This window comes from Pan troglodytes, chromosome 20, assembly GCF_028858775.2.
Source record: "Pan troglodytes isolate AG18354 chromosome 20, NHGRI_mPanTro3-v2.0_pri, whole genome shotgun sequence".
NCBI lineage: Eukaryota > Metazoa > Chordata > Mammalia > Primates > Hominidae > Pan > Pan troglodytes.
In genome coordinates, this window is record NC_072418.2 from 31,067,374 (window position 1) to 31,088,511 (window position 21,138).

Here is a 21,138-nt window from a genome sequence, read left to right on the forward strand (position 1 = left end):
AATCATGTGGTTTTTGTCTTTGGCTCTGTTTATATGCTGGATTACATTTATTGATTTGCGTATGTTGAACCAGCCTTGCATCCCAGGGATGAAGCCCACTTGATCATGGTGGATAAGCTTTTTGATGTGCTGCTGGATTCGGTTTGCCAGTATTTTATTGAGGATTTTTGCATCAATGTTCATCAAGGATATTGGTCTAAAATTCTCTTTTTTGGTTGTGTCTCTGCCAGGCTTTGGTATCAGAATGATGCTGGCCTCATAAAATGAGTTAGGGAGGATTCCCTCTTTTTCTATTGATTGGAATAGTTTCAGAAGGAATGGTACCAGTTCCTCCTTGTACCTCTGGTAGAATTCGGCTGTGAATCCATCTGGTCCTGGACTCTTTTTGGTTGGTAAACTATTGATTATTGCCACAATTTCAGCTCCTGTTATTGGTCTATTCAGAGATTCAACTTCTTCCTGGTTTAGTCTTGGGAGAGTGTATGTGTCGAGGAATGTATCCATTTCTTCTAGATTTTCTAGTTTATTTGCGTACACGTGTTTGTAGTATTCTCTGATGGTAGTTTGTATTTCTGTGGGATCGGTGGTGATATCCCCTTTATCATTTTTTATTGCATCTATTTGATTCTTCTCTCTTTTTTTCTTTATTACTCTTGCTAGCGGTCTATCAATTTTGTTGATCCTTTCAAAAAACCAGCTCCTGGATTCATTAATTTTTTGAAGGGTTTTTTGTGTCTCTATTTCCTTCAGTTCTGCTCTGATTTTAGTTATTTCTTGCCTTCTGCTAGCTTTTGAATGTGTTTGCTCTTGCTTTTCTAGTTCTTTTAATTGTGATGTTAGGGTGTCAATTTTGGATCTTTCCTGCTTTCTCTTGTGGGCATTTAGTGCTATAAATTTCCCTCTGCACACTGCTTTGAATGCATCCCAGAGATTCTGGTATGTTGTATCTTTGTTCTCATTGGTTTCAAAGAACATCTTTATTTCTGCCTTCATTTCGTTATGTACCCAGCAGTCATTCAGGAGCAGGTTGTTCAGTTTCCATGTAGTTGAGCGGCTTTGAGTGAGATTCTTAATCCTGAGTTCTAGTTTGATTGCACTGTGGTCTGAGAGATAGTTTGTTATAATTTCTGTTTTTTTACATTTGCTGAGGAGAGCTTTACTTCCAACTATGTGGTCAATTTTGGAATAGGTGTGGTGTGGTGCTGAAAAAAATGTATATTCTCTTGATTTGGGGTGGAGAGTTCTGTAGATGTCTATTAGGTCTGCTTGGTGCAGAGCTGAGTTCAATTCCTGGGTATCCTTGTTGACTTTCTGTCTCGTTGATCTGTCTAATGTTGACAGTGGGGTGTTAAAGTCTCCCATTATTAATGTGTGGGAGTCTAAGTCTCTTTGTAGGTCACTCAGGACTTGCTTTATGAACCTGGGTGCTCCTGTATTGGGTGCATAAATATTTAGGATAGTTAGCTCCTCTTGTTGAATTGATCCCTTTACCATTATGTAATGGCCTTCTTTGTCTCTTTTGATCTTTGTTGGTTTAAAGTCTGTTTTATCAGAGACTAGGATTGCAACCCCTGCCTTTTTTTGTTTTCCGTTTGCTTGGTAGATCTTCCTCCATCCTTTTATTTTGAGCCTATGTGTGTCTCTGCACGTGAGATGGGTTTCCTTAATACAGCACACTGATGGGTCTTGACTCTTTATCCAACTTGCCAGTCTGTGTCTTTTAATTGGAGAATTTAGTCCGTTTACATTTAAAGTTAATATTGTTATGTGTGAATTTGATCCTGTCATTATGATGTTAGCTGGTGATTTTGCTCGTTAGTTGATGCAGTTTCTTCCTAGTCTTGATGGTCTTTACATTTTGGCATGATTTTGCAGCGGCTGGTACCGGTTGTTCCTTTCCATATTTAGCGCTTCCTTCAGGAGCTCTTTTAGGGCAGGCCTGGTGGTGACAAAATCGGTCAGCATTTGCTTGTCTGTAAAGTATTTTATTTCTCCTTCACTTATGAAGCTTAGTTTGGCTGGATATGAAATTCTGGGTTGAAAATTCTTTTCTTTAAGAATGTTGAATATTGGCCCCCACTCTCTTCTGGCTTGTAGGGTTTCTGCCGAGAGATCCGCTGTTAGTCTGATGGGCTTCCCTTTGAGGGTAACCCGACCTTTCTGTCTGGCTGCCCTTAACATTTTTTCCTTCATTTCAACTTTGGTGAATCTGACAATTATGTGTCTTGGAGTTGCTCTTCTCGAGGAGTATCTTTGTGGCGTTCTCTGTATTTCCTGAATCTGAACGTTGGCCTGCCTTGCTAGATTGGGGAAGTTCTCCTGGATAATATCCTGCAGAGTGTTTTCCAACTTGGTTTCATTCTCCGCATCACTTTCAGGTACACCAATCAGACGTAGATTTGGTCTTTTCACATAGTCCCATATTTCTTGGAGGCTTTGCTCATTTCTTTTTATTCTTTTTTCTCTAGACTTCCCTTCTCGCTTCGTTTCATTCATTTCATCTTCTATTGCTGATACCCTTTCTTCCAGTTGATCACATCGGCTCCTGAGGCTTCTGCATTCTTCACGTAGTTCTCGAGCCTTGGTTTTCAGCTCCATCAGCTCCTTTAAGCACTTCTCTGTATTGGTTATTCTAGTTATACATTCTTCTAAATTTTTTTCAAAGTTTTCAACTTCTTTGCCTTTGGTTTGAATGTCCTCCCGTAGCTCAGAGTAATTTGATCGTCTGAAGCCTTCTTCTCTCAGCTAGTCAAAATCATTCTCCATCCAGCTTTGTTCCGTTGCTGGTGAGGAGCTGCGTTCCTTTGGAGGAGGAGAGGCGCTCTGCATTTTAGAGTTTCCTGTTTTTCTGTTCTGTTTTCTCCCCATCTTTGTGGTTTTATCTACTTTTGGTCTTTGATGATTGTGATGTACAGATGGGTTTTCGGTGTGGATGTCCTTTCTGTTTGTTAGTTTTCCTTCTAACAGACAGGACCCTCAGCTGCAGGTCTGTTGGAATACCCTGCCGTGTGAGGTGTCAGTGTGCCCCTGCTGGGGGGTGTCTCCCAGTTAGGCTGCTCGGGGGTCAGGGGTCAGGGACCCACTTGAGGAGGCAGTCTGCCCGTTCTCAGATCTCCAGCTGCGTGCTGGGAGAACCACTGCTCTCTTCAAAGCTGTCAGACAGGGACATTTAAGTCTGCAGAGGTTACTGCTGTCTTTTTGTTTGTCTGTGCCCTGCCCCCAGAGGTGGAGCCTACAGAGGCAGGCAGGCCTCCTTGAGCTGTGGTGGGCTCCACCCAGTTGGAGCTTCCTGGCTGCTTTGTTTACCTAAGCAAGCCTGGGCAATGGCGGGCGCCCCTCCCCCAGCCTCGCTGCCGCCTTGCAGTTTGATCTCAGACTGCTGTGCTAGCAATCAGCGAGATTCCGAGGGCGTAGGACCCTCCGAGCCAGGTGTGGGATATAGTCTCGTGGTGCGCCGTTTTTTAAGCCGGTCTGAAACGCGCAATATTCGGGTGGGAGTGACCCGAGTTTTCCAGGTGCGTCCGTCACCCCTTTCTTTGACTCGGAAAGGGAACTCCCTGACCCGTTGCGCTTCCCAGGTGAGGCAATGCCTCGCCCTGCTTCGGCTCGCGCACGGTACGCGCACCCACTGGCCTGCGCCCACTGTCTGGCACTCCCTAGTGAGATGAACCCGGTACCTCAGATGGAAATGCAGAAATCACCTGTCTTCTGCGTCGCTCACGCTGGGAGCTGTAGACCGGAGCTGTTCCTATTCGGCCATCTTGGCTCCTCCCTTATTAATACTTTTTAATTAGTAATTATTAAGAGAAAAAGACTAGGGAATCTGAATCTCATTCACATTTATTTATTTATTTATTTATTTATTTTATTATTTTTTTTGAGACGGAGTCTCTCTCTGTCACCCAGGCTGGAGTGCAGTGGCACTATCTTGGCTCACTGCAACCTCCGCCTCCTGGGTTCAAGCGATTCTCCTGTCTCAGCCTCCTGAGTAGCTGGGACTACAGGCATGTGCCATCATGCCCAGCCAATTTTTTTTTGTATTTGTTGTAGAGACGGTGTTTCACTATGTTGGCTAGGATGGTCTCGATCTCCTGACCTCGTGAGCTGCCTGCCTTGGCCTCCCAAAGTGCTGGAATTACAGGCATGAGCCGCTGCGCCCGGCCATATTCACATTTACTAAAGTTCTAAAGACTTTATTGCCCATTACTACTGCTTTCTAAAACATTCTTGTGTTCCAATGTCAGGTTAGAGGACTGAAAATACAACAGGTTCGTTACCATGGCCTGTTAGGGAGGGTCAGTACTTACTGGCAATTCTGACTTGTTACTGTAATAAAAGACTTCACAGGACTTGATGTGCTGAGTAAGAAGAGTCCAGGAGACCCTCTGAAGTTCAGGCTCCAGGAGAAGGATTTGTAAAACAGTTTGCCTTGGTGAAGCAAAACAGCAAAACACACAGGAGGCATTATTTTACTAAACAGATATGTTTAGTAAATATATTAATCATTTCTGAATTAATTTCTTAAATGCACATTTTTACTTTATAGAGATGCAGATAAATCCCTCGATATGTTTGACGAGCAATTACATCCACTCACTGTATCACTTTTATTGAGGCCGTATTTTTCTCATAGACTTGTGTTTGTTTCACACTGAAGTCAAAGACATTTTTAAGTATTCTTCCCCATGCCATGTTGCATCTAATTGTCTTATTTAAGAAGTGTTATAAAAAGGATGTGCTAGAATAAGAAATGACCTGCAGCTCTGGTTAATTAGTGAGCTAATGAGAGTAAATATATAATCCAAATAACCGAAAATGTATCTTTTAAAAAGATAATTGTCAGTAGCATCAAACAATATACATTTTTGTAAATGCCTTTAACACATATACATGATTTCTGTGAATAGAAATAAAAAACAATGTAAATTTAAATAAATGGTGTACAAATTAAAAGTGTACTTCCTCAGGTACATAATAGCCACATGTGGCTAGTGACCGTTGTATTGAATAGTGCAACCTTAGAGCCTTATGGCTACAGAAAACTAAATGTGTTTTTTCAAAGTTTGTTGCAGAGGAGAATGAATTATTGTCAGTAAGTAAGACTTTAAAGCCTAAAAGTAGTTTACATTTTTATAGAATTCTATGGGAAAAAGAGTAGAAAGGAACATAAAAATTTTCTGAGCTTGAGCCCATTTTTTTCACTGAATGTTGATGACTATTGAATCATTATAGTATCTTAAGATTCCACTGTTCGTATTTTAGAAACTAAAAGACATCTCCCCAATCCAAATTGTTCTAAGTGACACACAGGCACAAGTATGAATATTGCTGTCTTAAGAATACTTCATTTTTTTTTCCAACGGATACTTACATCACATCCTTTCTTCTTTCAGCAAGAAAAGATGCCAAAGGAATACTTTGAGTATGTTCCTGAACACAAGTTTATTTACAGATTTGTCCATGTTCTTTTTAAAGCCACAAACCTAACAGCTGAATTTGCAATAGTAACTTTGGTAAGATATTTCTTATTTATAAAGCATTTTTAGAAGTTGGTACTTGTACACAGGGTATGGTGCTGTTTTTAAATAAAAGTTGGCTTCTGGGCTGGGCGTGGTGGCTCACACCTGTAATTTCAACACTTTGCGGGGAGGCTGAGGCGGGTAGATCACCTGAGGTCAGGAGTTTGAAACCAGCCTGGCCAACATGGCGAAAACCCAACTCTACTAAAATTATAAAAATTAGCCAGGTGTGGTGGGGGATGCCTGTAATCCCAGCTAATCAGGAGGCTGAGGCAGGAGAATTGCTTGAATCCGGGAGGCAGAGGTTGCAATGAACCAAGATCTCCCCATTGCACTCCAGCCTGGGTGACACAGCAAAACTCTGCCTAAAAAATAAAATAAAAAAAAAAGTTTGCTTCTGAAATTATTATACAAACTTTAAGAGAAACTTATGAAAGTAAAGTAAATACACACATTCGAGTTGAATCATCATTACAGCTTAAAATGTTGCCATTGCGTTTTTCATAATAGAACCATTGCTATTAAAAGCAGCGGGAGAGATTTCTGATGTCCCCCCCACACATCAGTGCATATGCAGTGTGCACACATGCAAGGCAGGCGGAGGTGTTGGGATGGGGAGCAGTAACAAAACCATCTGGTCCATGGGCGGAGACGGATTCCAGTGGAGCTCTGAGTTGAGTCCCAGGCTGCATTCCTCAGGCAGTTCTCATGCAGGCTGTGATTGACAGCTGCTGCCGTGTCGTCTTTGTTCCTTGGGCCATGAGTCTTAATCTACCCCTACTGATCACTTGTGCCTGCTTATGAAATTGCCCAGGAATGTGGTTCCAGTACACCTGGGACACAAGCTTTGCTCGTTAGTCTTCCAAGCCATAGCTGTTTCCTTACATTTACATCATCCCTACAGAATTCCTATTGTAAAAATGTTAATAATAAATTCTATTCAAATTGTTGAAATTGTTTTACCCCTCTTCACAGCCAACCTATAGAGGAAAGTCAACTGCATGGCTGGGAAGGAAAGAATACTTAGGTCAATACTTACTTATTTACCATTCAATTAGAGTTTAGGAGAGAAGGCTTCTGATGTGCACTTGAGTCAAAGCCCTCAATGGGTGCTGGACCAGACACAGGCCTTTTCGAGGAGCTGCAAGTCATTTGGAACTCTTAGCACAGGCTGGAGGGAAGCAGGAGTGGTGCTTCCAGATTTAGAGAGATAGATGATGCTGGGGGGAAAGCTGGATTGGAAAAGGGAGAGTTTTGTACTCAGGCTAAGCTAGATGTGCCTTTTAGATAGCAGAGTATAGCAGTGTCTAGTCATCATTTGGATATACGGGACTAGAGCATGAATTTGTGGTAGAGATGCAGAGTGAAGAGTAATAGCAGCTGTTCAAATGCAGAGTAAGTGTGTAGAATAAAATTGGACAAGCCAGGCATGGTGGGTTCATACTTTTAGTCCCAGCTACTTGGGAGGCTGAGCTGGGGGGGATTACTTGAGCCCAGTAGTTTGAGTCCAGCCTAGGCCACATGGTGAGAACCCATATCTTAAGAAAAGAAAAAATAAAGCCAGGTGTGGTGGTTCACCCTTGTAATCCCAGCACTGTGGGAGGCCACAACAAGAGGATTGCTTGAGCTTAGGAGTTCTAGAATAGCCTTGGCAATAAGGTGAGGCCCCATCTCTACAAAAAAAGAAAGAAATTAGCCAGCCATTATGGCACTTGCCTGTGGCCCCAGGTACATGGTAGACAGAGGCAGGGAGATTACTTGAGCCAGGAGGTGAAGACTGCAGTGAATCATGATCATGCCACAGCACTGCAGCTCGGGCAACAAAGTTAGACCCTGTCTTAAAAAAGATAAAGAAAATTGAGAGACGATAGGTCTGTAAGGACTTATAGTGAGTAAAGGACAGGCTCCCAAAGGAGTAGCTACTAGAATGGGAGGAGGAAAAGCAGGAAAGGATAATAAAAGAGTTAAAAGAGGCTGTGGTCACAGTGCTGAATGCTGCCGAGAAGTGACTCATTCCATAAACACTCACTGGATACTGACTCTGTGTCACTCTTCTAAGTGCTGGGGTAGGAGGGAGGACAGGTTGAACACAGTTCTTGCCTTTATGAGCTTATGTTCTAGTGAGACACAAGTAGTTTTTCAGGTAGTGTCAAATAGCAGGAAGAGGAAGCAGGATAAAGGGATTCAGAGTGTTGGGGTGCTCAGTACTTTAGATAGAATGATAAGGAAGAGTCTCTCTAGAGAGCCAACATTTGAACAGTGACCTGCCCAAAGCAACGAAGGGAAGGAGTGCTGGCATTACAGGCAGCAGAGACAGGAATGAGTTTCACATGTGTTCACAGAACAAACAGCAAGGTGACCAGTGTGGTCAGAGTGAGGAATAAGGGAAGCAGTGGAGATAAGGCCACACAGGCAGGGCCACAGCTCACAGGGCCTTTTGGCTTCAGGCCATAGGAAGATGTTAAGGTTTTATTCCAGTTTGATAGGGGACTCATGTAGATCTTGAGCAGGGAAGTGAGTGCTGTTAATAAAGAGGTTATGGTGACTGCTTTGGGGAAAGTAGGCCATGGTTGGGAGGCAGATTGGAGGCAGAGAAGAGGGCTAAAAAGCAATTAGAGTGATACAGGTGAGCAATGAGAGATTGTGGCTCATAATCAACCCAGGCAGACTACCAGTGAAGGCAGACATAACAGGCATTGGAGACATTGCAGAAGGGTAACTCAAATGCAGGTATTTGGCCCCAGCAGCTAGGCAGATGGCAATGTCCTGTACAAGATTAGAAAAGGCTTGGGGAGTTGACTGTTGGGCTGGAGACTTCCAGTTTGTAAGTGTGAAGGCACCAGAAACCTAGGCAAGAGAAGTGTTGGAAGAGTAATGTCAGTGGGGCAGGCAGTGTACATTAAGGAGAGATGGAAGATGAGGAGCTGGCATGAGGGCATGGTGCTGTGAGCACCAATGAGATGACACAGCTGGAGGAGTAGTGGGGAGTGAGATGGGAACAAAGGAAACACAGTTAGATTGGGGAAAGTCGCTAGTAGAGAGGCACAAAATCTTCAAAAAGAGGCGATTGTAGGAACAGTGTTCTGCAAAAGTGGAATGGGATCAACTGCACTGAGAAAAGTTGGCATCAGTGGGGAAAACACTTCTACATCTGAGCTTATGATCATAACCTTCAGACAAGAAATAAACTCGTATAAAATAAACTTTTTCCCTTTGTTTTGACATAAAGAGTTCAGGTAGCTCGCAGACATACTCTTCTGCAGAGCACCCTCTGAGGTAACACCTCCTCACAGCTCACCTTTAATCTTTACTCAGCTGTTCACTTTGCCCAATTCTTTGTAAAGCAGATGTTTGATAAATGTAAACTATCAAACATGTGCTAATTCATGAGATTGTCTCACAAACTACTCGGCAGGCTTAGAGGAATCCCAGGGATGCAGAAACTGGCAGCTGCTTCCACCTTTAAACCAACAGAATTGACTAAGTTGCAGGATGTAAGAGAGAATAAATTTTCATGAAGTGATCATGAAGATGGGAAAATAGGGGCTGAGAGGAGGACCATTCTTTTATACACATGTGTTTTTTATCAAGCAACTGAATATTGAGAATGTTTTACAACCTCTGAGATCTGCACCTGCCATGCTGCTCTGCACAGCGGCCACTGGGAGGCTCTCTTGACCAGCAGTTTTTTAAGCTAGCACCACAAAAAGGGTTAGTTTTTGTGAAAAGGAGATTAACATTTGCTCACTATCACATGGGTTTTATATATTCAAGCTTGACATGCCTGTAGAATTTCTATCTACCTCCCAGCTAGGTATGAGACATTACATTTGGTAGGCACTTGAGTATTTCCTGAACAACTTCAATCCACACTGGTCCTTAGTGTGTGCTGCCTTTTATGAGTGTGAAGATGATGACACTGCCTCTCTTCATGGTGGCCTTGGCTGACATATGCAGGCATTCTTGTCACAGAAATTGGGCTGGAAATTCCCATAGGCAGAGAAGGCAGCAGAAGTATCTGACCTATGATTGTAATGTGGTCTCTTGCTTTGCCTGACCAAGTAAAGTATGTAGAGCATAAGAATAAAAGACACTTTCTGGTCAAAACCAGAAGAAATCTGTCATTCAAAAGAGTTCTTATCACAGCACTTAAAGTGAACTAAATCAAAGGCCAGTGCTCTATTTTGCAGATTTACATAGAAAGACTCAAGTTATGTGGAGATAGACCTTTGCCCGACCAACTGGAAGAGGATTGTCATGGGAGCCATTCTTCTCACCTCCAAAGTTTGGAAAGATGTGACTATATGGAATAGGGAACACTGCAGGCTCTTTGTGAACACTAGCATTGAAGGCATGTGAGTTTCTAAGGTTTTTGTGAACTTTCTAACCATTTTCATTACCTTATTTGCTCCCATAAATGTAACACTTTAAGACATATTTTTAAAGGCTACAGTGTGCAGATAAGGAAAACACATAAAACCACATACTTCTTTATATCCAGCTTTAGTATAAAAGTTCATATCTTTTCACTGTTAATGGGTAGGTCTTGGTGAATTACTGTTGTAATAATCTGCTCTGCTCATACATGGAAAAGTATTTTTCTGGTGGTTTTTGGCAAATACTTCACAAGTGCACTACCAGAACACCATAGCACAGTAAATATCTTTATGGCTTTTTAGAAGCTGTCTGTAAGTTCCAGTCTCTTTTTAAGGGACACATGTCTGGCTGTTGAAATAATTGGCAACTCTTAAGGTCTAGGGCCTCTGGACTATGGAGAAGTTATAGCCTCAGCCTCAGTCACACATTGTGTATTTGCTTTTGCTGATGTTTTCTCCCTTTTATTTAAATGTCTGTTTTTTTATAGAAACCTTGAGATGCAGAATAGCCACAGATCCCTGTGCCCTCCCCATTAGGAGTGTTGCATGTGTTTAGAAATTGGGTTGATGAGTTTGCAGCTCCAGTGTTTCCTTGAGGCAGTATGCAAAAAATTGCCCAGGCATCACACAATGCCCACCACACTCAAGAGGCTCCTGGGGCACTCATACAACCACAGCAGCAATCTGTGGGACTTGAGTTACCAAGGAGAGTGCGAGAAATCTTGCTGAGTCATGGGGTTGCTCATAAATGGTGCCAAGATGATACTGAAACATGGGCTTCATGGGGGTTTCTTCCAGTCTGGCCTTATGACTGTTGTAAAGGGAAGAGCCTTGGAGCTTGTAAGCAGGGTGAGCTAGGGAGGCATTTCCAGCAAACAGTTTAGCAATGTCCACAGGACAGTGAGAATAGCTATGTGGGTGACACTTAAGAAAATATAAAGGAACACATGTTGCTGTCATTGAGCAGCATATGAATATCAAGATCACGACAGGCAGTGGCAAGAGTTTGTTTTTTTACCTTTGCCCATTACTCCAGATAAGACTGCCATCCAGAATGTATGTGATCACAAAGGTGGAGCTCGATGGCTGATTAGAAGTCTCTGCCAATTGTTCTCCTCATAACAAATTGAGTAACTATCTAAATAAAAAACACCTTTATTAGAACTAAAAATAGCTAAATAATTATAGTACCTGGTTTAAACTTTGTATCACTGAAAAAGGCAGTGAACACAGTAGGAAAGACAGTCTTGAGTTGCTGATGCCAGCCCTCCCTTATGTCCTAGCATTGGCCATGTGACAAGAAGAGAATCTGCATGCTTGGGGAAGGGAGAGCACAGCAGTGTGAGACTTTGCATTGAACTCAGTGCTGCGTTGTCATAGCAGAAAGCAAAACTGGGCTGAACTCAGCCAGTGCCCACCCATGGATGGAACATTTCTAGCCCTAGCCTGAAGGGAATCACCCATCCCAGTGGCTGAAAACTGAGTTGTGGAAAGCCTCACTGTTGTGGGATAAAGTATTCTGGGGTCCTTAATAAACTTGAAAAACTGTCTAGGCCACAAGGACCGCAACTCTTAGGCAAGTCTGAGTGTTGTGCTGGGCTTGGAGCAGGTGTATTTGGGGGGCATGTGACCTAGAGAGACAGCAGATGGGGCAGCCCAGGGAGTGCTGTACCACCCCTCCTTCAATCCTAGGCAGTGTAGCTCACAGCTCTGACAGAGACCTCTTTCTTCTGCTTGAGAAGAGTAAAGAGTAAAGAGGACTTTGTCTTGCAACTTGGATACTAGCTCAGCCACAGTAGGAGAGGGCACTGGTCAGAGTTATGAGGCTCCCATTTTGGGTCCTAGCTTTTGGATAATACCTCTAGACAAACCCTGGGCCAGAAGGGAACCTGCTGTCTTGAAGGGAAGGAGTCAGTAAGGGCAGGATTCATCACTTTCTGACTAAAGAGCTCTTGGACCCTGAATAATCAGCAGTGGTAAGCAGGTAGTACATGTCATGGGTCTTTAGTGAGCCTCAGAGATCTGCTGGCTTCATGTGTGACCCAGCACATTCCAAACTGTGGTGGTTATGAGGAGAGACAACTTCTGCTTGAGAAAATCTGAGGGAAGAGTACAGAGGACTTTGTCTTGAGCTTAGACACCAGAGCAGCCACAGTGGAGAAAAGCACCAAGTGGGCTGTTGGGGTCCCTGATTCAGGCCTTGGCTCTTGGATGGCATCTCTGGGCTTTCCCTGGGCCAGAGGGGAGCCCACTTCCCTGAAGAGTGAGTTCCAGGCCAGGCAGCATTCACCACAAGCTGACTGAGAGCCCTTGGGCCTTAGTGAACATCAGTGGTGACCTGGCAGTACACCCCAAGGGATTGTGATGCTGGTGAACATGGGGACAGGCTATTCTGCCTGGGTAATGGGGAGGGAAGAGTGGAAAGGGGTTTGATGGTTTTAGTGCCAGCTCAGTCACAGTCAAATAGAGCACCAGGTGGATTTCTAAGGTTTATAACCCCAGCCCTAGCCCCCAGACAGCACCTCTGAACCCATCCAGGGGCCGGGGGAACTTACTACACTTAAGTGAAGGACAGAAGGTTCTCTGGCTTCACTACCTGCTAATTGTAGAGCCTTGGGGCTTACAGCAAAGTAGCTGGCAGCCAGGGAGTTGTTACAGTAGAGGCCTTGGGCAGTCACAGTGCTGTGTGGGCTTCAGATCAGACCCAGTGCTGTCCCAGGTGTAGTGGCCACAAGGGTGCTTGTATCACTCATCTTCGAACTCCAGGAAGCTCAGCACACAGAGACTCTTTTTGTTTGGGGGAAAGTAAGAGAAGAAATGAGTCTCTGGCTGCTAATGCAGAGAATTCTTCCAGATCAAATCCAAGATCACTAATGTGCTACCTCTACATATCTGCAAGAACCAATGACATTCTTCATAGACATAGAAATAGAAAAGACAATCCTAAAATTTATATGGAACCACAAAAGACACAGAATATTCAAAGCTATTCTCAGGAAAAAACGAAAAAAACAAAACAGAAGGAGTCACATTGTTTGACTTCAAATGATACTCTACAACTATAGTAACCAGAACAGCATGGCGCTGGCATGAGAACAGACACATAGACCAATGAGATAGAAGAGAGAACGCAGAAACAAATCCATAAGTCCACAGTGAACTCACTTTCAACAAAGATGCCAGTAATACACAATGGGGAAAGGATGGTCTCTTCAATAAATGGTGCTGGGGAAACTGGATATCCATATGCAGAAGAATGAAACTAGTTTTTCTCATCTTATACAAAAATCAAATCAAAACACATTGAAGATTTAAATTTAAGACCTCAAACTATGAAACTAAAATAAGAGATTAGGAATATTCTTGAAGACATTGGACTGGAAAAAGATTTTTTAATACTCCGTAAGCACAGGCAGCCAAAACAAAAATAGGCAAATGAAGTCACATCAAGTAAAAAAGCTTATGCACAGCAAAGGAAACAACAAAGTGAAGAGACAACCCACAGACTGGGAAAAGATATTTGCAAACTATCTGTCAAGGGATTAATTACCAGAATATATGAGAAGTGCAAGCAACTCTGTAGGAAAAAAACTAATAATCTGATTTAAAAATGGGCAAAAGATCTGAATAGACATTTCTCAAAAGAAGACACATTAGCTGCTGATGGCAAATGCTTCTGGTTCCTGCTACAAGGGAGGCCTAGATGGGAAAATTACCTGAGCTCAGGAGGTCAAGGCTGTGGTGAGCTGTGATTGTGCCACTCTCCAACCTGGGTAATAGGGTGAGACTCTGTTTCAAAACTTTAAAAAATACATGCAAATGGCAAACAGATATATGAAAAGATACTCAACGTTATTAATCATCAGAGAAATTCAAACCAACACTACAGTGAGAGATCCATCTCACCTCACTCAGAATTACTTTTATCCAAAAGACACGCAATAACAAATGCTGGCAAGGATATGGGGAAAAGGGAACCCTCGTACACTGTTAGTGGGAATGTAAGTTAGTACAACCCCTATGGAGAACAGTTTGGGGGTCCTCAAAACTAAAAATAAAGCTACAATATGATCCAGCAATCCCACTGCTGGCTATATACACAAAAGAAAGGAAATCAGTATATCAGAGATAAGAGATACCTGCACTCTCATGTATGTTGCAGCACTATTTACAATAGCTAAGAATTAGAAGCATCCCGAGTGTCCATCAACAGATGAGTGGATAAAGAAAAGGTACATGTACACAATGGAATACTATTCAGCCTTAAAAAATAATGAGATTCTGTTATTTGCAATAACAACATGGATGGAAATGGAGTATAATGAAATGGAGTATTAACTTATTATGTTAAGTGAAATAACCCAGGCACAGAAAGACAAACTTCCCATGTTATCACTTTTTATGGGAGCTAAATGTTGAAACAATTTTACTTGTGCAGATAGAGAGTAGAAGAATTGTTACCAGAGGCTGGTAAAGGTAGTATAGGGGATGGGGAATAAGAAGTAATTGTTAGTGGGTACAAAAATGTATTTAGAATAAGATCTAGTATTTGATAGCACAACAGGGTGACTATAGTCAGTAATTATTTAATTGTACATTTAACAATAATGAAAAGATTATAATTAGATTATTTGTAACACAAAGGATAAATGTGTGATGGATACTTCATTTACCTTGGTAGGATTAGTACACATCGTTGGCCTGTATCAAAATATCCTATATAACCTATGAATATATAAAGCTATCATGTATGCACAATTTTAAAAAAAGACTATCATTCGGCCAGGCTCGGTGGCTTACGCCTGTAATCCCAGCACTTTGGGAGGCCGAGGCAGACGGATCATGGGGTCAGGAGATCGAGACCATCCTGGCTAACACAGTCAAATCCCATCTCTACTAAAAATACAAAAAATTAGCCGGGCATGGTGGTGGGCACCTGTAGTCCCAGCTACTTGGGAGGCTGAGGAAAGAGAATGCCGTGAACCCAGGAGGCGGAGCTTGCAGTGAGCCAAGATCTCACCACTGCGCTCCAGCCTGGGTGACAGAGCGAGACTTCATCCCCCGCCCCCACCAAAAAAAGGCTATCATTCAGAATTACTACACTATGTATATACAACTGAAGTGAGGATGTTGTGACTAACAAAAGGCTAGTGACTGTTGGTTGCTGTTGAAATGGCTGTTGGTGAAAATGACCACTTTGCTGATAGTATAAAAGAGTGATGATGGTGATGTTGCTAGTAGCCATTTTAGCAAAAGATGTGGCAGAAAATTAATTTGAAACAGAAGTACTTTGAAAGTTCCAGACACTAAACTGACTTTGATCACTACTGTCATCAGTCTTCAGACTGATTTCTCAAAGGAGACAAAATTTGTCATTATGAACACAGCTTTGCTATAATTGCAGCTAAGTGATTCTCAAAACTTGCAACTAAGCTGGCTGGGCTCTAGTTGTAGTTACAAGGTCAGGGAATGTGCAAGTTCTCACAGATGTGAGCTCCAGGAGCAGTGGTGTCAGAGGCCTGCTGTAGGAAAACCAGTTCTACACAATGCTGTTTGTGAATGTGGAAGCATCAGAAGCTATGCTCTGAAAAGGCTGCTTTTGTTTATGATCTTTGGAAACTGGAAAGCATTACAACAAAGTGTTGAATATACATTTACCTTGTCTCCCTGCTGTTGATTATGCATAATAATCTTGTTTTGACTGTAAATTGGACCATTTAAAAATGAGTGTCTATTGGGTTTTTCTTAAAACTCTTCAACATCTTCATGTCTTTTTGGAATATATTTTCCTTCAAAATATCAGTTAAACTGAGCAGCTGCTCTTAAGAAAATTTGCTGTGCCTGTAAAGGGTATGCTGTTCAGTCATTTAAAAAAAATAAACAGAAAAAACTAAGAAGATCCATATCCTGTAGGCATATGCTTATCTTCAGTAACTAAACCTCTATTAATAGGTGTAATAATTTAATAAAATATTGTATTTCTACACAGTCAAAGTGTGTTCATGGAAAAATGTGAGATAATATAAAATAAATAAATACAAAAGTCCTGATTAGCTGATTATTAAAACATTGTCTGATTTACATTTCTATAGCCTTATGGTCATATGAACAGGAAATTGATGTTGGAAATAGTTTCAGATGGGTTTTCAATCAAACAAATGAGAAAACTACATCTCTGCTCATATTTTAACTGCTCTTCCAGAGAACATCAAACATTTGTTGACTTAGCCAGTGGATAAGATATTAAAACTTTAAAACCGAGAAACTAAATATGTTTTTCAGGTATTGATTGTTTTTATACAATTAAGTCTTTACAGGGATTACTGTGAAAGTGGTTCTATATTATTTTATATTCATTTGTTTAAACATTTAACAAGAAGCCAGGTACACTGGCTCACACCTATAATTCCAGCACTTTTGGAGGCCAAGGTAAGAGGATCACTTGGGCACAGAAGTTTGAGACCAGCTTGGGCAACAAAGACCCTGTCTTTAATTGAATTTTTCCTTTAAATTAGCCCAGCTCAGTGGCATGAGCCTGTAGTCCCAGTGACTTGAAAGGCTTAGGTAAATGGATTGCTTGAGCCCAGGAGTTTGAGGCTGGTGTTAGCTAGGATCATGTCACTGCACTTTAGCCTAAGTGACAGACTGAGACCCTGTTTCTTAAAAAAAAAAAAAGGCAAGGGCAGCTCTATGATCATGTGACAGAAGGCTGCTCTCAGCCTTTATCTCTCCCACTGCCTTCAACTCATCCCCCACATTCTGTTCTGTCTGTGGGTGACAGAAGCTGAGCACCTTGGGGTTTTATTTCCAGCTCAGGAGAAACACTGAGTGTGTAAGTCCAGTGCTCTGCCAGAAGTCATATCATAAAGTGAGTTTAGTCTAGCCAAGATGTCTCTCTTTAATCTCTCTGCCTTCCAATGTTTAAAGAGTATTCCTGTCCTGTCTAGTGACAGTTTCTCACCTTCATAATTTCAAGGTGAGTAGAAACTGGCGTTATGCCCTTTGACATAGCCTCATGCACTGAGGCAGAGGGAGGGGATTCCCTTCCCCATCAAATGTAGCTTATGTATTTGGGACCAATCCTTGTTGTTTTGGAGTTTTTCCTCCTCAGAAATAACAGGGTGGCTCTCCATGGATCCATTTGTTGCCATGGTGATGTACCCATGGCTTTTGTTGGTGTTTTTTGACTTCAGTAAGCTCTTTTTGTTATCCTTGTGAAAAAGTCTGCAAGTTCTTCAGAGCTAATAAATGGCATTCATCATTCCTGTCATCTGATCACTATTGTGGGGCCTTGTGAGTGAGCATGGAGTCTGAGCTGTGCACCTGCACTAAGGGAACTCTCAAGAATGAGCCCCGAGTCAGCAGCACATATGCATAAGAGGTGGTCACCTTTCTCCTCATCCCAGAGTCAGGGTGCTGGATGCAGAAGGGACTGCAAGCAACTGTGCCTTGTTTGGACATTAGCATAGGAATCCAACTGGGTAGCCTTTATTTGTTTCAAAACAGAATTTAGAGACATCCTAGTAGCTCAGAATTATATTTTTAAATGAATAGAAATAAATTTTATTAAATGACAACAGAAAAAAACCACTACATGTTTAGGACATGAACTAAACTTATGTAGTATTGTTTGAAGGGTATCTACAAAATTCTCACCCTAATGTTTTCTTGCAAAAGAAGTGAAAATATAAAGTGCAGAGAGATTCTGTAACAAGGAACCACTGAGAAACACAAAATATTTAAAAGTCATATAAAATTTATGTGCATTTTTGAGGATTATAAAATAATCAGTTGGCATCAGACTTTTCATTTTTGCAACATTTATAGATTTTCTAGTGGGAGTTTTCACACAGCTTTTGAAAAATATGTTAAAACTGAAAACTTTCTTGTATTTTGTAAACTACTGGGGTTCCAATTCAGGGTGCTTTTTTATATTTATAAGGTCCATCTACAGCATGTAATATCATGGGTCTTTGAGTGAATATCAACTAAAGGCATTCTGACATTCTGTACATTCATAGGTTTTACCTCAGAAATGAGTTTTTTCTTGTCTTCAGGTGGAACTGGAACGAGTAAAACACTACCATATGTTTGTATTTATAAGGCTTTTCTTCATTGAACCGTTTTATGTTTTCAAAGAGAAATGACAAAAACTGAAGGCTTTACCATGTTTCTTAAAATTTTGTGGTTTTTCTCCATTTTAAATCCTAAAATGTCTTTAAAAGCAAGTGGGAAAATCAAGTTTATTATCACATGTTTTACATTTATGCTTTTTCCCCAGTATGAGTTTTTCTAAGTTTTCAAAGAGAACTGAGAAAATTCCAGGCTTTCCCATATTTATTACATATATAGGGTTTCTCTCCAGTGTGTGCTTTTTCATGTGTTCTTAAAGAACTAGAACTTATAATTGCTTTATCACATTTCTTACATCAGAATAATGTTTTTGAAGATAGCCCAGTGGACTAACATTGTCCCATGTTGGTTTTCTTGTGTTTCTCCTCCCACAGGAATGAGCTTGAAAGACAGTTTTTGCAGCTAACTGACTATAACGTCGAAGTTTCTGGAAGTGTTTATGCCAAGTACTATTTTGATCTTCGATCCTTGGCAAAGGACAATAGCTTGCATTTGCCAGTTTATCTTCTCAACAAAGAAAGGGCACAGAACCTGGAAGTAAGGCGATAAAGTCACTAAGGGGGGTTTTCTGTCAACCACCAAAGCCAACATCTGTGACTAGATTAGATTAAGTAGTGATGAGAAAAATGAAAAGCTCCAAAATTAACTTACATACTGAAGAGCTTATTTCCTGTATCATTTATGGTTTATACAAGAATCCACATTATTTAAATATTATAGATCTCTTCTGTGACCATAATTCAGAATATTTTTAACCAAATTTAATTCAGTCTTAGTGGTATTCTTTTTGAATCTTTGCCCTTTCAAGTAAGCATACATGAATAATTTCTTGCAATTCTATTTTAAATGATATCTGCATATGTAATGCACTTACCACTTTTGCCTGTTTTTTATTACTTAGTTTGCAAATTTATGTCATTTTTTATTGTATATATTACAGTGCAGCCAGTTCCATATGTTTGTTAGGCAAAGCATTAGTGCTTAAGCCAAGAGACCTACACGTAGTCTGTATAAGGTATGAGCGTCTCAGGTACTGATGCAAGAAGTACATGTGTTTTACTGCAAATGGTAACTTTTGGGGGGCAAAGCAATATTTATGGTTTGTGACTTCTGGTTTCAGTTGTGAGCAAAGTTACAACTGAAATGGATGCATATTTATAATTAGTACTTTCTGTGGTACCTTAGAAGTACTTTAGAATAACATACCTTCTACCATAATTAATGTGCCAGGTTCTGCCTTTTGCTGCTTTAGTCGTTCGACCTCTTTGATGTTCCAGTGCACTCCTGCACACATCTGCTTCATTCAAATTTGCTTTGAGGATATAATAACTACTGCAGATGGGGTAGACTCTGAATAGATTAATAAACTATAAATTTCCCTTTGCTCCAGCAATCTAATCATAGCCCTTAAAGGAGATTACCTTAGTGAGGTGGCAGGGAGTAGCATCCCCGGAACCTGGCAGTGCGAACCTCAGCCAAAGGAGCTGTAACTGTGAACTATCTAAAGGAGCGTCTGCATGTGTGGCTTATCATCAATGGTGCTTGTTAAAAGGCTGGAGCCCTTTTTAAAGTTGTACCTCTTTTCTGTTTCATTTACTTTCTTAGGCTATTTCAAGGATGGAAGACGCCAAAATCTTTTATAGTGCTACCATGAGAAGGTCCTTCAGCGCTGATAATTTCATTAATCTTCAGCGCTCTAAAGCCATTATCTCTTGAAGGAAGAAATGAGGGGCTATATCATGTGAACCCCTCATCAAAAAAGACCGGAAAATATTACCTCTCCTGCTCAACAACTAGAAAAGTTAGTATTTTCAAAAGAAGAAAGATCTCAAAGTTGAGAGGCTTGTGGACAACTAGGATTGCACTCCACAGGAAAAAAATGGGATCTTTGCAGTGCAACAACTCTCGTACACTCTTCTGTCTTTTTAAATGTAAACAGGTATAAAAACTACTCCAAAGTGAAGACTTCTTGCCCACACACAGATATCTTTTTTTGTGTGTGGACTAATAGCTGTGAACTATGTAAGGGTTTTAAAACAATAGTTTAAATTTTTAGATTTCAGACATAATTTTCTGTTTCTTTTCTATTTTTCTTTTCCCCCAATATTGCTGCAGACGCATTTAAAATAAATGCAGTATTACTATTAAAACATGGGACTGTAACAACTCATGAAGCCACTAGAAGCAGAGCGCTCATTTTCAGGTGTTGAAGGGTTCTACCTGCCTACTTTTACCATCGGAGCTGCTAGTCACTGGCAATCATTTTAAACAAAAGCTGATGGAGGACATTTGCCATTCATATCTTTTGTAAGCATTACTTGCTAGCATTTTAGCATGTTTGGGGTCACAAAAGAAAAACTATTAGTTATTGGTTACCTACTTGTATTAGGGTCCATGGTATGTTTCTTATAAACTATAATGATCCTTTTGTGTGTGTGTGTGAATTTTATTTATTTATTTACTTATTTTTTATTTGCTGATAAGTTTTCTTATTTGTTAAATAAATGTATTGAGAGATATTTTCATAATGCCAAACCACATGACGATCCAGTGGTGATATAAAAATAATAATACGTGATGTGATCTGAAAGTTTCAGGGCAGATTCTAGTTTTAATGTAGTGTGCTTAGACCCTCCAGTGCACTGCAGCTTATGTATATATGCTATAAACCTTTATAAAATACCATTCAAAAGTTTCACAGTATTTATTTTTTCTTTTTTATAAAAGATGGGGTCTTACTATGTTGCCCAGGCTAGAGTGCAATGGCTATTCAGAGGCACAATCATGACTCCACAGCCTGGAAATTCTGGCCTCAAGCAATCCTCCCATGTCAGCCTACCAAGTAGCTAGGACTATAGGTGTAGTACCACCGCCTCTGGTTTTATTTTGCAAAAATTGAATATTAAGCTTTTAACTTTTTGTTTCAGTCAATATCTGCTGTCTCCAAGAAATACTGAAACAAAAAATTAAAAGCTTAATATTTAGGAGCTGGGCATGCCTGTATTTCCAGCTACTCATGAGTCTTAAGTGGGAGAATCACTTGAGGCCTAGCATTGGAGGCAGCAGTGCTCTATGATTGTGCCTGTAAATAGCCATTGCGCTCCAGCCTT

At 40.9% G+C, this 21,138-nt stretch overlaps 1 protein-coding gene across 1 annotated transcript in view; it reads left to right on the top strand.

The window, feature by feature from the left end:
* Positions 1–20,456, top strand: part of LOC468811 (cyclin-Y-like protein 2) — a 55,035-nt gene extending 34,579 nt beyond the window's left edge. Inside the window, 6 exon segments of the mRNA XM_016934405.4 lie at positions 4,547–4,598; positions 5,394–5,513; positions 9,710–9,726; positions 9,728–9,874; positions 18,403–18,565; positions 19,634–20,456. Of these exon segments, the coding sequence (XP_016789894.3) occupies positions 4,547–4,598; positions 5,394–5,513; positions 9,710–9,726; positions 9,728–9,874; positions 18,403–18,565; positions 19,634–19,744 (610 nt within the window). The 3' untranslated portion in view covers positions 19,745–20,456.
* Positions 20,457–21,138: the final 682 nt, after the last annotated feature.